A 17,895-nucleotide genomic window follows, 5' to 3' on the forward strand; every position below is an offset into this window, starting at 1 on the left:
TGCACTGGCAGGCAGACTCTCAACCACTGCGCCACCAGGGAAGCCCTGATTTTTCTATATTGATCTTGTATCCTGCGACTATGCTGAATTCATTTATTAGTTCTAACAGGTTTTTTTTGTGGATTCTTTAGATTTTTCTATACACAAGATCATGTCACCTGTGAACACAGAGGGTTTAACTTCTTCCTTTCTCTTATTTCTTTTTCTTGCCTAATTGCCCCAGCTAGACCCTCTAGGAAAATATGGAATAAAAGTGAGGAGAGCAGACATTCTTGTTTTGTTCCTGATCTTAAAGGAGAAAGCATTCAGTCTTTCCCACTGAGTACGCTGTTAGCTGTGGGTCTTTCATCGATGTCCTTTATCAAGCTGAAGAAGTTCCCTTCTGTTCCTAGTTTATTTAGTATTTTTATCATGAAGGATGTTGGATTTTGGCAAATGCTTTTTGTGTATCTCTTGATATTATCATGCGTATCCTTAAGATTTAAACACAATTAGAGCTAATTCTATAATGTGGTTAGCAACTTAATGTTAATTTTTCTTATTTCATATATAATCCTTCCCCTAAAGAATCTCAGAGAGTTAGTTTCTTTATGTACATGTCAGTAATAAAGCTTTGACAACTATTCAATTTAACTACCGAATTTTTTCTTTAAAATACTGTAAACATACTAGTAAACTGGATATATTTTGGCCCCTAGGGACAAATAAATAAAAGGCACAGGCCCAGTCTCCAAGAAACACGAAACCCAGAGACCAAATAAATAACCATTTTAGTAGATAATAGGAGACCTAAACAGATAAATAGCGTATGCATGTACCAGGGAGGGGGGAAGGAGAGAGGAAGTAAGCATAAAAGTTCAATATTTATAGGAGGCAAAGGAGTTAATCCAGAGAAGGAGGGAGACAAGGAGGAAAGGGTATTCTGCATGGAAGGAGTGGTGTGTGCAAAGGTTACAGAAGTGAGGAAACACACGCAGTGCTGTGTGGCTGATAAGCATTAGTGTGTGCACAGGTGTCTGTGGCAAGGCAGAGCTGTGTTACCATGAGATGACGCTGGAGATATGGGCCAGAGGAGTTTTACTGTTATCCCGTTCATTCAGGGTAGACTGATGCAGTCCAACAGAACACAGAACTTTTTAGCTATACTTGTACCTAATACTGATACAATGTATTCTGCCCCCTAAAGGAAAAAAAAAGTGCACAGAACATTGAATCATAAATATATTCATATAAATATATACACATACACACACACACACACACATACACTGTTCTTAGTTGTTTCCCTCCACTTTACCAACATATTCCGGATTTTCATCTATTATTGAAGAGTTAGCTGTAAGAAGTTTTTTTATATCACATTATTTGCTTTCTTTAAGGCTCTTTCCTCTATATACTAACTTTATTTGCCATTACTGAAAATTAAAAAATATAACCAACCTATTGCCACTTGGATACTGTACTACAATGTCATGATCTTCATCAATGCCACAAACAGTTCCAGTTGTAGTTAAAGTCTCAAACATGCCATCAGTCCATCCTCCATGACCGTGCTGCAAAGACTGTACAATTTCTAGGTCAAGATCTATATTGACCAGGTCACCAATCTGCAATCCACCAGGATTCCTGTTGCCATTCTGCTCACCTATAATTGCAGAGGGAGTTGACAAAGGAAAAGGAAAATCACAGCAACGACAGGCAACTGCACTGTTTTAAATAAGAAAAAGCCCAAGATATTTGAGTTTTAGTTACTATCTAATCTTAAAATGTTTTGAGAATATACTGTGAGTATCAAATTCTAGAATTAGAGAGCTTTAAAAAAAGAAAGAAAAGAAAACAGACTCAAAACCAGATATAATGTAATGATTTACAACAATGACTGAACAGGGGCAGAATCTACAGAAGACTAGGCAACCATCTATCAGAACACAAAGTTCTGAGCATTGACAATATTCACCTTTCTGCCTGGATGACTTGCTGAAGAGCCAACATAACTAACTAAAGTATATGAAAGAGAACCCTGGAATTTTTTTTCCTCTGAAGTGCTTACTGTTATTAGTTACCAAATAGTTCTTGTGATTTTTGCCTAAAGAGCATTTTCAAATATTTCAAAGCCCATTTCTGAGATTATTTTCAAAACTACTTACGGGATAAAGGATTCATGATCATAAAACATTATGCTGAGGGATCTGAAATGGGTATGCTGATTCTACACTTTCCTTGTAAAACCCACATACAAAACAAAGTTTCTGAAAGCAAGAGAAAGAGATGATCTCCTCAAAACCGTAAGATTTTCTTCTACATTCTCCTTTTTAAAAAAATAAGGTATGCTGGAAGAGAACAGCGTTTTGGGGCAATAAGGCAAATCAAATGATTTGGAAAGAGGAACAGAGCGTTCACATGAGAAAGGAAAGCATTCAGAGACTAAAGGTTTAATCAGAAGAATGTGGTAAATATTCATCTTGCCAACAATGAAGAATCTATAAAATGAAACTAGTTTTGGTTTTCTTGTTCTTTTTTTATTTTAATGATACATGAAATTATATTTATCATATTATCTTAATCTTAGAGCTGTTCTTATATTTTCAAAGAAATTTTACAGAAATTCTAAGGAATTTATAAGCATTAAATTGTTAGGTCCTATTCTCCGTAGTGTAAGAGATATAACATTGATCATATAACCCAAAATTTTTCAACAATATAAGTTTATGGTTAAAAGACAAAAGTTTCAAATATAGTATGCCATATAAATGGTATATCAATTATCAAGTCATGACAATTCTTTCAGAGTTTAAATAAATTAAAAAGAACAAATGCTTTAAAACAAAATAAAACCAAAAGAGTATGTCTTTAAAAAGCTTTAATGGTAACTAATTTTTTTAAAGCCCAATTTAAACACTTTTCTGATTCCATGAACTCTGACCCATTATTTAGAAATTTTCTCTAGCCTGTTAACTCACCTAGCACAGGACAATGATCTCTGTAGAAAGAACCTCCTTTGGCATCCTGGACACACTTCAGGTCAGACTAAGAAAAAGAAAAGAAAGCAGAAAAATCACCCTTGAAAACTTCAACTACAGCTTAAAACCTAAAATACGCAAAAATGTTCATTTAGAACATATCCTCAGCAGAAATGAAGAGTAGCTCTCGGTTAACAGTCACACTAAACATTGCTTTCAAAAACACCCATCAAAAACTATAAACTTGACCTTCAGATAGGTCATACTTTAAGATTTCTTTTAAACTTCAACATTAAAATGCCTGGATCTTTACCATTATCATACTTTCAAAAACACATGCTGGGAAAAAAGAACTAAAACAAAAATCTCGTATTTCAGAAGTACATAACATATTCCATTTTAAAGATATTTTTACCAAAAAAGAGCTCAACTCATTTGATCTTTCTAATCAATTTTATGAGATATACAAGGCAGGTATTGTATAAAGGAAATCAGCCAAAACTAAATAGTCAGAAAGTAGAAAAGGAAAAAACCAAATCCAGTCTTTTGATTCCTTGTCCAGTTAATTTCCTATTTATATCACTTTTAGTCCTTACTTTACCATAACTTCGTTAACTCAAGTTCCTTCCCACTTAGCTTTTATAAGAAAGTATTTAAGTATTTGAATGGGGAGGCAGTTGTGGTATAATGAAAAGTACAGGAAATGTGAACTTAGAAGAGCAACCTTGAGGGTGACTGAAAATTCAGAAACAGATTACCTAAAAGTGCCTAACAGTACCATATACATGTATAAAGTGATCAGTACATACATACTATATTAAGGAAAGGAGCTCCTTTATACAGACACATACACACACAAACACACCCCAACCCAACTCTCTTTTACAGCCTCCTTTGCCACTATAGCTCACATTTAGTTCAATCCTAGCCAAGGAGACATGGGTCAAGCAGTTTTAATATGATACTTTAACCCAGTGGTTCCACTTCTAGGAATCTATCTTAAGGAAATATACCCATAAATGTATAAAGACATATGCACAAGGATGCTTACTGAAACACTGCTTGCAACAATGAAAAAAACAAAAAAAAACCCAGATACCTATCAACAGAAATCTCATTATATAAACAATGGCATAACCATATAATGGAATACTACTCAGCCATCAAAAAAGAATGGGATCAATCTGTATGTATACTACTCAATAAGTACCTGAGCGCACACAGCATGTAAAGCTTCATTTGAAGCAAGTTAATAATCAGTTGGAATTCTACAAAAATTCCCAATTTAAAAACAGGGAGAGGCATGAAGATAATAATGAAAAACTAATGACCAATGCTGTATACAACTGTAAAAAGTGGCGAGTAAACTACCTGTCTAGATTCACAAGGCTCGCTTTTATGTATAAAAGGAATAGATTAAGGCAAAGGGACAGTGGGATATTTTTTCCCCTCCTAATGAGCATAAGAGTTGGAAAAAAAAATGAAATTTTAGAATTCTTTGAATGAAAAATGTATTCAAGGTGGAAAGGATATAAAAGGCATTAATATTTTAGCATTAATATAATATTTAATTACACTCTATAAATTAAATAGCTGAGGTCAACATTTGAATAATGATCCATGACATGCAGAAATATAGGACAATCCATTGAATAAAAACTACCATTATGCTCCTTAAGCACTTAAGTAATTCAAAGTGCTTCTAGGTCAGTCATTTTCAATCATCAACACTACACTTTGAAAATACAGAGGGCTTCCCTGGTGGCGCAGTGGTTGAGAGCCCGCCTGCCTATGCAGGGGACATGGGTTCGTGCCCCGGCCCGGGAAGATCCCACATGCCGCGGAGCAGGTGGCCCGTGAGCCATGGCCGCTGAGCCTGCGCGTCCGGAGCCTGTGCCCCGCGACGAGAGAAGCCACAACAGTGAGAGGCCCGCGTACCGCAAAAAATAATAATAATAAAAATAAATAAAAATAAAAATACAGAGGAAAAAACTCGTAAAAAATAATTTTAACACCTATTGTATTAAATTCTCACTTTACAGATGTTCCCTCCAATTGCATACTCATGATTCAGATGGCTGTATTCTGACAAAAGGAGATGACAAAAGAAAAAATGGAAGAATACAATAAGGGCTATTTTTACTTCCCTTCTTTCACCCGTCCAATATTTTCAGCTTTTGTGGTTCTTACACTTACCATGCCCTCAAAGCCAACTCTGTAAAGGTTCTTAGCACCATTGTCCCAGAGAACATAGGCCGCACTATGTGGGCTTGATGCACTCCAGTCTTGGATTTCTGTTACCTAAGGGAAATTTTTGAGGGAAAAAAAAAATTTTGAAAGAGGAGAGGAGAGGTTGGTTCTTTTAATTATATTTAAATCTTTAAAAATATTTCAGCTACAATCCTGTGTAACAGGATCATGAAAAATACTTATTTACCAAATATATGTCACTTCTAACATATAAGTGAATAATACAGTTTTCCAGAATATTATAAGCTAATTTCTAAAACCACTGTAGAAATTGTAAATACAGAAGCTTAGTGATTATTACAGTGACGGATTATCAGAAAATACATAATTCAATACAAAATTTAAAATCTTCACTCTTAAAGGATTCCCTCTAACTATTCTTTTAAACCTATTCTTTGATACAAAATTTAAAATCTTTGACCAAATACCCTGAAAAATTCAAGGTAAACCCACTCTCTGGTCAGCTAAACGCTGATAAGCATGAGGCTCAAAGGCCAAGTTTAAAGAAGACTTGAGTGACTTGGCTCCTCCAGCAGCACCCCTCAGTTGCCCCAAAAAGCAGGCCTTCTAAGCTGAAACACTGTGACTGCAGTGGAGACCCAGACACAATCTCTAGGCCCCACACACCAGCAGGCTGATTAGTAAGAGCGTTTAATACTTAAAAAAAAAAAAAAAAAATACCGGAGTTGCTATTGCTTAAGGACCAAGAATCAACTACACAAAACTGACGCACAACGAGCACTAAACTTGGGTATTCTCAAGTGAACCAGTCTACAGCTCAGTATGGGAAGTCGCACATGCGCAACTCATTACTCTTCTCCACCCTGACACTTATAATCAACCACGCTACATAGTTACTTAGAATGCCAGGCTGATGTTAAATGTAATTTTTAAGGCATGCCCTTAAAAACAGACTATTTCAAATAAGATACATAATGACCATTTCATTTTCACCCTGTACTAAAGAAATAGTTTTGCAAGCTATGTATTTTATGGTGCTTTTGTAGAGATAAAAAGTTCTTATGCTTAAAATTTAATCAAATATTTGAGCAACATTTCAAATTGTTAGTAAATGAGTCTATCTATTCTCTTTAATTTTTTTTTTTTTTTTAAAGGCCGAACGGTGCAGCATGCAGGATCTTATTTCCCCCACCAGGGATCAAACCCATACCCCCTGCACTGGGAGCGTAGAGTCTTAACCACTGGGCTGCCAGAGAGTCCCTATTCTTTTTAATTTTAAAATGAATTATACATTATAAAAATATATCATATGTAAATTTTAAAGAATAATAAAAAAACAAAATGAACATCAGACTAAGAAAAAGAATATTACCAGTACTTTTCAATTCCCCTGCATGCCTCTCATCAATCCCACCCTCCTGCCTTCCAACAGAGGTAACTACCATCCTGAATGCAGAGTCCATCACTGCCATGCTTTGCTTTCTGATTTTCACAACCACTGTATAACCTTCCAAAGCAAGAGTTTCTAACACTCTAAAGTGAAACATGCAACTTTTAGCAAAAAAAAATCCCTTCTAATTCTAATATAGTCAGGTTCTATTTCATTCATTTTTAAAAATACAATGCTAGATTAAATAACTGTGTTTTTATGAGAGGGACAAAAAAGTATGTGACCAACTAAAAAACAAAGACTACAAACTTTAAATCAAATTCATCCTAAATTTCAAATTACTTGGGATATAAGCAAATTCATTACTCAAGCTCTGAATCACTAAATGAAATTCCTTCATTTGTTAATATGATTTGGTTAATCAAGGAGGAAAGTGGAAGGCATAAGAAAATAACTACATTAATTTCATACTTTCAATTCTGATTAAGAAATATGTGCGGAATGGCTGCTAAAACCATTAGGTAAAAGGTTGCTGAGAAACTCTGTAAAGGATCAAACTGACAATACCTGCACTGATCAATCTTAACGTCACCAATAGTAGGATAATCAAACTTTATATGCCTCCTGATGTGATGCAATGAAAGTACACACACCACTGATGAGGTACTCTTGACAAAAAAACCTGAACCGGAACCTGAATCTAATCATGTCTCTACACCTAACACCTAGTTTATAAGAATACAAGGCTCAGAGGAAGAAGTTCAAGAACATCATAAAGAATCAATCAGCCAAATCCAAAGAACCTTGATTTCTTCAACAAATAAATGGCATTTTTTAAAATGTTGATAATTTTTGAAGTTGGATGTTGGGTGCATGGGAATTTGTTATACTATTCTTTCTATTCTGGTGTATGTTTGAAATTCTCCATAATAAAGTTTTTTAAAAAGAAGAAAATATATCTAGCGTACCTGTATGAAATAATCAACATATATTCGAAAGCATTTGCAAAATGAAAACAGTCTTGAAATACTAACTTAGGTAGTTAAGAATACACTACACACTTCCATGATGACCTTACATCATGCTTGCCAAAGCCATGGTGCAAAGCAAAAAACCATGGTACATGTTGGCACATGGTAGGCCATAGATTGTATCAGTATTACAACGTCAGCCTAGGTTGGTTTATACCCCTTAATATGGCTCATACTAGCCGTATTGTTGAGAACATGTAGTGATGAGAATGGGGTGGGAATCTTGAACCCTCAAGGGAAAAAAAAGATAAGGGAAGAGGATTGGGACAGAGCAGCCAGCACTGAAGACTGGCCAGCACAGGAAGGCTTAAAAACTTTCTTCATTCACACACATGGTCAAAAAGAGTCAGACAAAAATTACATTTCATCTCAAACATGTGCTTAAATAATGTTACCCTGAAGACTTCCTATTATATTAAGTTCCCTCACTTAGAGTCACATGTGTAAGATGGTTTCATTTACTTTTCATTTTGTTCTTAAAATGTAACAAGTATTAAATCATAATAAACCAAAAATGTAATACTGATGACTCAAAGCTTCAAGAATGCCTACTTTTCATCCCCCTAAGAAGTGCCAATATAACAAAAATCCAGAAAGTTCCATTTATGTGGCTTCAGACTTCAGCTGCAACTGCTTTTGAAAAGCTGATGAAAAAAATTTTTTTCCAACCCTCTGACCATAAAATTAAGCGTGAGGAAGAATATAAAGTTGAAAACAATTTTAGAATGAAAGTATTAAAAAATTTACTTCTTGTGCACTCTTGCAAAAGACACTACTAGAACGTGTACACCACCAAAGGAAAGAGTAAGCTAAGTAAGATGATGTAATGGGATACAGAAAACATGGGATCCGGGTTTCCCTGGTGGCACAGTGGTTAAGAATCCGCCTGCCAATGCAGGGGACACGGGTTTCAGCCCTGGTCCAGGAAGATCCTACATGCCGTGGAGCAACTAAGCCCGTGCACCACAACTACTGAGCCTGTGCTCTAGAGCCCACGACCCACAACTACTGAGCCTGTGTGCCACAACTACTGAAGCCCATGTGCCTAGAGCCCAAGCTCCACAACAAGAGAAGCCACCACAATGAGAAGCCTGTGCACCACAACGAAGAGTAGCCCCCACTTGCCACAACTAGAGAAAGTGCGCATGCAAAAACGAAGACCCAATGCAGCCAAAAATAAATAAATAAAATTTTTTCTAAATGCTTAAAAAAAAAAAAGAAAACATGGGATCCAGCCAGGAAAGAGGCAAGGGCATCCATCAAAGGGAGCTGCCAGGATGACTGCTGGGTACCAGGCATCAAGGGCAATCTGTCTGAACTGTAGCCATGTGATTCACAGGCCAGACATGCTGAAGGCTCTCATCACCCAGATGCCCACTGCCATTGCACCATTTTATCAACCTAAGGTCACACTGCCTGAGTGAGCCTGACCCAAATTCTCCACTGTACTTGGCTTGTTGGACTATGTAATGATGAGGTTCCCACTCTCCCCTCCACCCCCCATTCTCTGCCACCTAAATCAACTGAGGTCTCTCATCTTACCCCACAGAATATTCTGCTTTGACCCACTCCTAAAACTTTGAGGTGGACCATGGTAAGCTTAGAAGCAAAACATGCATAGTAACTCATGTCCTCTGACCAAATTCCTGTCCAGTGTCCTGCACTTGGCCCATACTTCTGCCTTGCCTGATGTCCTGACCGTGCTGATCCCTGTGTTTCCCAGGACTCACTAATGAGTTCTTGCAGGGCTTGCAATTGGGAAAGGGTAAACAGAAGACTTTTAAAGGTATTCATAACATTCTATTTTTTAATCTGTAGAGTAGGAAAAAAAAGTTTGCTTTTTAAAATTTTATTACTATTCTTTAAGCTTTAACATACATTTTATACATCCTATGTGACACAGTATTGCTATGATTACAGAAGTTGTTAACTGCACAAAGGGCCTTGCCAAGGAGGAGAATAGAGGCTGACCTCCAGCCTGAGCTCCACTTACCAAGACCTTATGCACGGGGACAAGGCTGTTCCTGTGTCCACGCTCAAAAGGGTACCTTTTCTCTACCACTGGCTTGCGAAGCATGTCCCCACATCACTCCATCCATCCAGAGGTGGTGCCTTTCCCAAATTCACACTGGTCTATTTTTCTTTTTAGAAATGTGCTTCTCAAACTTTAATGTACATCTGAATGACTTAGGGCTCTTGTTAAAATGAAGATCCTGGGGCTTCCCTGGTGACACAGTGGTTGAGAGTCCGCCTGCCGATGCAGGGGACACGGGTTCATGCCCCAGTCCGGGAAGATCCCACATGCCGCGGAGCGGCTAGGCCCCTGAGCCATGGCCGCTGGGCCTGCGCGTCCAGAGCCCGTGCTCCACAACGAGAAAGGCCACAACAGTGAGAGGCCCGCATATCGGAAAAAAAAAAAAAAAAAAAAAAAAATGAAGATCCTAATTTAGAAAGTCTAGGAGGAAAGGGACCTATTACCTATTATACTTCTAACAAGCTTTCAGGTGACACCAATGCTGCTGGTCAACAGGCCACACTATAGTCACAGAATTTAGATTTATATTTCTGGTTGTCCATCTCCCCTAATTAGAATATAGGTTTCAGAAGAGTAGGAATTTTGCCTCTTTTGTTTATTCCCATAACCCTCATGCTTGGAACAGAATCCTTCACCTAAGTGTTCAATAAATATTTACTAAATTTAAAAAAAAATTGCTTCCTTAATAAAAATCAAAGTACTTAAAACATATAGGCCAAAATATTTCTGACTTCCAAACGTTAAAATTAGACCTTATTACTTGAAATTAAATCAATATAACAATACTCTGAATTTAGAAAACATCTATTTGACAAAATGTTTAAAAATCTCAAATTCAAAAGAATCTATATAGCACCAAGTTGTAAAAAAGAGGCTTTCGAGTTCCTAGGAAGAGTTCCTCAGATGACAGAGACTCTAAAATCATCATTCCTTAATGCTAAAAACAATATTTTAAAGAAGGTAACAGAATTGATATTAATTGACTTCAAAATCTCAAACGTGAAATGCTGTTCATTTCAGTACATCTAGCAAAACACAGAGAATACACATTTAACACGTGACTGACTGAATCAACGAATGCATCATCAGCAAAAGCAACATGAAATCCAAATAAGTAAAACCAACAACCCATTCACCCTAATATCTCTGGCTACCCCAGCCCGTTAAAGAGGCTGTACAAAATTCCCTTCAGAATAACTGCTATAACTGACCCCTAGACAGCTCTACACGCCTCCTGAGAAGGGTAAGGAGTTAAGTGGACTGAATAACAAAGTAGCTGCCTATTACCCCTCAGAAACAGACCTTTGGGGGAATGGAATATAAAACAAGTACATTCAAATGAAGTTTTAATAACAAGAAAATCAAGAGCATGAGATACTGCTTAGGGAGGACTAGCCCAAACAGGATGTTCAGAAAGGCATTCTGGGCAACAAAACGGCCACATGAACCCTAAAAGTGGAAAGGTAAAATCTACCCTACAACCTTCTCACGGAACGCCAATATGTACAACAGAGCAGGAACAATCTTTTTTCTTCCGGGGGAAAAAAAATGAAAACTTAAGAAACTGTTATTGGCATTAAAAAAAATGGGCCAAGAAATTCAACTACAGTAGTTATAAAATCTACTGAATATACAATGTTCTAGAATAACATGATGAATCAAAAACAATTTTTACCTTTCCCCTACGTCCATTTCCTCCATCCTGATCTTCCCACTGCCAGTCCACTCCTCGTACCACTCTGGCACCTGCAAAGATCCCTCTGGCTGTAATCTTCTTAGATTTTCTACGAGACTCTAACAGAACCCTAAAAAAAGTATTTACTTTCAAATTTATATAAAAATAGGTAACAGCAGTTTATTTTTTAAAATAAGATTATAAAAAAGGTTATTCTGAAAATATAAAAGATTTTTCTTTGTTCTGGTTAATACCATAACAGCATGGTACAGGAACACTTTCCACGTTACACAGGTTATGATGATGAAGACATTAGTAGTTGGAATAATAATAATAACGGCTAATATTTACTTAGCTTTTCCTATACATAAAAGCACTTACAGAGGTATAAAGTCTGTTACAGTCCCTAAGATGAAGGTATTATTATTCATTTTACCAATGAGGAAACTAAGTCCCAAAGAGGTAAGTAATTTGCCCAAGGTCACAAAAGTTAAATTGGAATGGAATCAACACATGAATCCAGTCTAACCAATTCAGGGTATCACCACACTCTTCAATACTTTAGAGATGGCAAATTCAAAACCCTACAACTGTCAGGCAAGTACTACAAATGAGGGCCTAAGAAAGACAGCACCACAGCAATGACAAATGGCACTTGACCTCAGGCTGGGGAAAACAATAGGGAGTGGTAGGGACTTTGGTGAACTCCAGAGTATGGTTTGTCTAAAGGGTACAGGTGTTCCTGTGCTTCAGCCAACTGCTGCCAGGAAAAAATGCAGAACCTGTGTTGACAGTCTTTGGAGCGTGGGGGAACAGAATAGGGTTAGAATTCATAAACCTGATTTTTCTGTGAAATCACCCGATTTTAAAAGGTTAGCAATTGTTCAAAAATTTAGATCACTGTGTAAGTCAAGTAAAATACATCTGTGGCCTGGATTTGACCTACACTAAACTGTCTCTAAAGTAGTGTATACCTACAAGAGACTAGAGACCTTGAAAAAGATTCTATACTCAACTATCTAGACAAGCATGGTTTTCCAAGGCCTTCTATCCCTTATTCTTCTACATCCTTCTCATTCCTAAAAATCAAAAAGATTTGGGGTTTTTTCTTCTGCTCTGCTTTTATCTCATTATTCTGTTCATTTTCAGAATATCTTTACTACACCCTAACTTCAAAAATTGTAAGCAAAAGACAAAAATAAATAATCTGTTGAAAGTTACTCACTTAATAAATGGCAGGACCAGGATCTGAACCAGGACAGTCTGACACAAAAATCCACTTTCCTATTACTCCTGCTGCCTCCTTGTCACTGACTTGATTCTTGCTCCTATGCATTAGTCATAGCTACATGAGAATACTCAATCACCTGAAACTCTGCACCCATTCAATTAACACCCTTCTCTCTTTGCTCCTAAGACACTTCATATACATCACTATATACAGTCTGAAACATCACATGATAATCACTGTTAATCAAATAATACCTTAATTCGTAAACTCCTTAAGAATAACGTCTTATTAATCTTCAAATTTACACAAGTATAGTCTTAATGCTCTGTAGTCTTAATAAATGTTTCTTGATTCAATAAATGGGCTCTAGTGTTCACAAGATAGAATGCATACAGAGAAAACAATCAGCCTCCTTTGGGCCATCCTTTCATTTCCAAACACTGAGCAGTGCCAAGTCTCTACACTAGAGAAAGAACAGCTCAGATTATCCTGGAAAAATACATGTATCTCTATCTTCACAGAGCTCTTTTCTCGCTATGTGGTAGGCCTGGTCCACATCTAGCCTGGTAATTGCTACTTCTTGACTAAACCGGCTGTCAGAAGCTATTTCCTGATCCTATTTTTAATGCTGAATGGTATAAAAAATTCAATAGAAACAAGGAATTGCAATTGAAAAAAAAAATGGATTGCCATACCGCTCACTCCCTGGTGTAGTAATTCTATAAAAGCGATGCCTTAAATGATGTTTATCTCCATGGTAACAAACTGTGCACAAATCATAATTTGTACACTCCGCACATTTCCATCGAATGCCAATGATTGGTTGCTGGCGGCAGGTATCACACATGGTTCCATCATGCTTGATGCCTATTAAAACAAGGATACACGCTTACATTAATTACAAGTATTATTTATTTGAATATTATTCCCTAAGGGAAAAAATAAGAACACAGCATTTTACAAAATAGTTCAATAAAACAAGAAATAATATTTCAAATGTACCATATATAGTTGCAAGATAACATATTGCAAATATTTTAACCAGTACAAATTATAGACTAAATATTTTCTATCCCTTCTTTTTTCACTAGTAAGAACACTTCTCAGTAGCACTTTCCTTGCTCTCATCCACAAACTGAAATTTAGGTTCAATCCAGAGAAAGAAAGAAGAATCCTTTATCACCAAGTAGATGTTTCAGACTTCAAACACACAAAAATCCTTTGAGGAATGTGAACCTATTCTCCAGGTAAAATTTCCAAAAGAAAAGACAGTTTTATCCTCATGATATCAGAAACAAACTATCAATTAACTTTAGCATTTATCCCTATGTATTGACAACCTTTTCCCCATCAACAGTAAACTTTAGACAATGATTAGCAAGCAAGTTTCCCAGTTTGGGAAACAAACTTGCGTTTGTCGTGGGTTTTCTTTTTTCCTTAAAGAACTAGAAGAAATTAACACCAGAAAAAGAAAACAAGCACTTGGTAATATAACCTATACTAAAAATGTTCACATGGATAGATGAGATACATGTTAGAACTATAAAAGTTCCACTATAAATCAATGAAAATAACTGACATTGTAGGGTGATAAGATTGGGGAATAATGTTCCTTTACTATTCTACTAAGATCACTTGTTCAATAAATTAAAACTAGGAGTTTTTTAAAACAATGTGTGGCCTGTGAACATCAGTGTCACTATTTCATGACACATGCTGTATGGTCATGCCCAATGTTGAACTACAAACAAGGGCTAAGTTGTCTGTACAATACTGACACTCCCCTAGATCAAGTTCTGGCTCTGTCAATAGCTATCTCTGTGTCCATGAAAAAGTCATTTTAACTGAAGTACTTACATATAAAACAACAGTATTTATTTCAAAATACTTGGTGGAGAGGGAGGGGAAGTAAGGTGCGTTTAGGTGAAACAAGATTGCTCGTGTTGAAGTTGGGTAACAGGTAACATGGGGGTTCATTATACTATTCTCTATTTTGTGTAAGTTTAGAGATGTTCAATAATTAAATAAAAGAAATGAGTCATTTTAGTTCTCAGAACCTCAACTTCCTTTGGAGGAGGTAATATGTTCTTTAAAGGAAAGGTATGTTCTAAGAATAAAATGAGAATGTGAAGTACACGCAAGAACTAGAATACAACAGTAGTAATACTGTAGCTAAACTCTGCAAGAACTAATACACTATTGCTACTTCCTGGTAAGGGGAAAAATCCTACATAATTCATTTTCTATATCCCGGTTTAAAATCCCTATGAGTAAGGAAATCAGATTCTAAATAAAGTACCCTAGCTGAGATGGTTAAGAAGAAAAAGGGGGGAGGGAAGGAGGAAGAATGAACACTGAAAGGAAGCTGGGATGTCTAGTAAACTACAAAAGAGCATGACACCAACACCAAATATGTTTTATGTGCAATCCTTCTGCAGTCTCCTACCACACAAATGCCTGGCTGTAGAGACAGAGAAGACAGCAGACATCAGTACCTACTGATTCATTCAGTAACTATTTCTTTACTGCTACCGTGGGCAGGCCCTCTGCTGCTTTCAAATATCACTCTTGCTATGGTAGGAAGAACAGAAAGGAAGAAAATTAAAGGGGCTAGAGAAACAAAGTCAAGTACTAAGAAGCTTACACAGTAGTCCAGGTAAGATAATGGTAGTTTAAGCCAGGGTGATGATAGTGGAAGTGGAGAGAAAAAGAGTCGAGAGAGATTTAGGTCTTGGTGGCTATGGGTTAGAAAATAAAAGATGTAGAAGGTAACAAAAAAACAAAAAAAGTATAAATAAGATCATTAAAGAGAATACAAATAGATAAGTATTAGAGATATTTAGGAACAAACAGCACAATAAACTGAAACCTAGAACTGCTCCCTTAAAAAACAGAAAGGGAGCCACCAACAAAAACATAAATAAGCACATGCTTATCAAATAACACAAGCTCAGGGCTCCACTGAGAAACTCATTCAAAAAACTAAATCAAAAAAAAAAAAAAGAATCAGGAAACGTTTTTTAGAAATGGTGGATGAGTAGACCTTTCAAAGGAAGAAAGAAACCTCAGAAGAGCACAGAGTATGTTCAATGAAACAGGAGCAGCTTTATTTGTTTGGCAGGATTATGAAATATAGTCAGAGACTTAGAGATAAACTTTATAGAGTCATGCTGGGAGATAATAAGATAAAACATAATCTCTGATCTGTATATTTAAATTGTTGCATTAAATGGGGAAAACAAAGGTATGCGATTTCAGAAACTACTCACATAACTTACTGGCTAGGTAATGTTCAGAATCGAGCTTTTTAAACTACTCTGGGACCAATATTCTCATCTATAAATTGAGAAAATACTTCGTTTCATAGATGTTATGGACTGGGAGGTTCCCCCCACAATCCCTAACCTCCAACGTGATGATATTTGGAGGTAAGGCCTTTGGGAGGTAATTAGGTTTAGATGAGGCAATGAGGGTGGGACTCCCATGATGGGATTAGTGTCTTTCTAAGGAGAGGAAGAGAGACCAAAGTGTCTCTCTCTCTCTTTTTCTGTCATGTGAAAACAAAGCAAAAAGGCAGCTATCTGCAAGCCAAGGAGAGAGCCCTCAATAGGGAACCGAAGTGGCCACCCCCCTGAACTTGGACTACCCAGCCTCTAGAACTGTGAGAAATAAATTCCTATTGTTTAAATCACCCAGTCTGTGGTAGATTGTTATGGCATCCCAAGCAGACTAAGACAATATGGAAAGGGACACTGTGAAGCTAAAGTGATATAATAGAGGTAAACATACTCTGAAAGGCGTTACAATAAAAGGTAAGTATAAAGAATTATACTGCAATTAATTTAATCTTAATATAGATATATTAAATGTACTAGTCATCTATTTAAATAATTTAATGATCAAAGTCATCACATACCCCAGGCAAATTCAGCAATACTTATACAAAAATTAAAGAACTCAATAAATTTCTCAATTTCCCAGAGACTGCATACAGAAAATATTCAATTATTCATGTGTGGATTACCCCCATTTTATTTTAGCAAATTACCTGCCCTCTCCATTTGCTAATTACTCTTTTATCTCAGGTTTTCCCCCAAAGTTTGTGGCTTCCCTGCAGCTGTACCTGTCCTCTCTGTTCCTTTAATTGTTTTCACTCCAGAACAGCAACAGAGGACACAACTGTGCCATGTGAGACAGTCCTACACAAGAGTAGTTCATCCACCACTTCTCATTCTAGCCTATGGCTAATTCTGACTGCATCAATCATGAAAATTATCATCAGCCATAGGCCCAAAAGAAATTATACTCTAGTCTAACAGACTGTAAACTAAAATTAAAAACCAAGTTAAAAAAAAAACCCACCAAATTTATAGCTGCACAACTCAGAGCTACCAGCGTTCACAAGTACTGCATGCTTCAGTCTTTCACAATATAAATCAAAAGGCCAAATCTGTTCTTCCTTTTGGGGTGTATAAATGAATACACAGAAAAGGATTTGTTTGGTGTTTTTCAATCACAGAAGGATTTTTTTTTTTAAGTACCAAATAATCCATAACCTGGCTAATCATCCCATGGGTTGCTAAGAATTTGCTATATTTTGCTTTAAACCAATATATAACCATTCCTTATAATGTTCACTTTGAAAACATAATTTTGTAATTATTCCTGATATTATCTCCCAACACAAACAGCAAAAGTCTACAAAGTTAAGAAAGAAATTATCCTAGCTCACATAAAGATATTTTTTAAGGTAAATTCTAAAACCTATCAACAGACAAAGATTTTGAAGAACTGTCATAATTGTCTGATGCAAGCCTAAAAATGAATTTTAAATTTTCATAAAATTGCACTTTTTAATAAGAAATGGCAAGAATCACAATATGAGGTTTTTTTAAATTCATCAATTTAAATACTGAAATACAGGTACACCCCTGCTTTATTTATGCATTTTATATCAGGCACATTCCTGGAAAACTGAGTGTATACTTAAAATGGAGGAAAGACGTGGCAGATTGTATTTTCCAAAGAAAGCCTCACCGATCTATATCCACCCCAAGTGCTCTTCTGACAAGAGGACAATGAATGACAAGTGGCCATCAAGAGGCGGGTCTGTTTTCCTCCCCACTGATCCTGGGGGGACATCTGCAACTGCCTTGGTTAATAGAAGGTGGCAGAAGTGACACCATATGACTTCTGTGCCACCTGTCTGTCCATGTCTCTCTCTCCCCCTCAGGATTCATGCCCCCACATGCCTTGGCAGTTCTTTCATACTAAGTCTGGCTACCCTGAAGCTGCCACAGAGAGGAGACCACTTGGCGAGGCCATAAAGAGGTATAAAGAGATGCCCGAGGAAGCCTGGCTG

At 36.6% G+C, this 17,895-nt stretch overlaps 2 protein-coding genes across 2 annotated transcripts in view; one reads left to right on the forward strand and one right to left on the reverse strand.

Annotated features, from left to right (window-relative positions):
* The window catches only part of ESCO1 (establishment of sister chromatid cohesion N-acetyltransferase 1), a 1,212,023-nt gene that overhangs the window by 1,003,748 nt on the left and 190,380 nt on the right, over positions 1-17,895 (forward strand). The window lies entirely within an intron of this gene.
* MIB1 (MIB E3 ubiquitin protein ligase 1) overlaps positions 1-17,895 on the reverse strand; it is a 117,592-nt gene that overhangs the window by 84,395 nt on the left and 15,302 nt on the right. The window contains exons 2-6 of the mRNA XM_004273761.4: positions 13,229-13,400; positions 11,303-11,432; positions 5,157-5,261; positions 2,961-3,027; positions 1,441-1,645 (exon numbers count right to left, since the gene is read on the reverse strand). Coding sequence (XP_004273809.1) covers positions 1,441-1,645; positions 2,961-3,027; positions 5,157-5,261; positions 11,303-11,432; positions 13,229-13,400 — 679 coding nt within the window. The remainder of the gene's footprint in view (positions 1-1,440; positions 1,646-2,960; positions 3,028-5,156; positions 5,262-11,302; positions 11,433-13,228; positions 13,401-17,895) is intronic.

Source organism: Orcinus orca, chromosome 15 (assembly GCF_937001465.1).
Source record: "Orcinus orca chromosome 15, mOrcOrc1.1, whole genome shotgun sequence".
Classification (NCBI taxonomy): Eukaryota; Metazoa; Chordata; class Mammalia; order Artiodactyla; family Delphinidae; genus Orcinus; species Orcinus orca.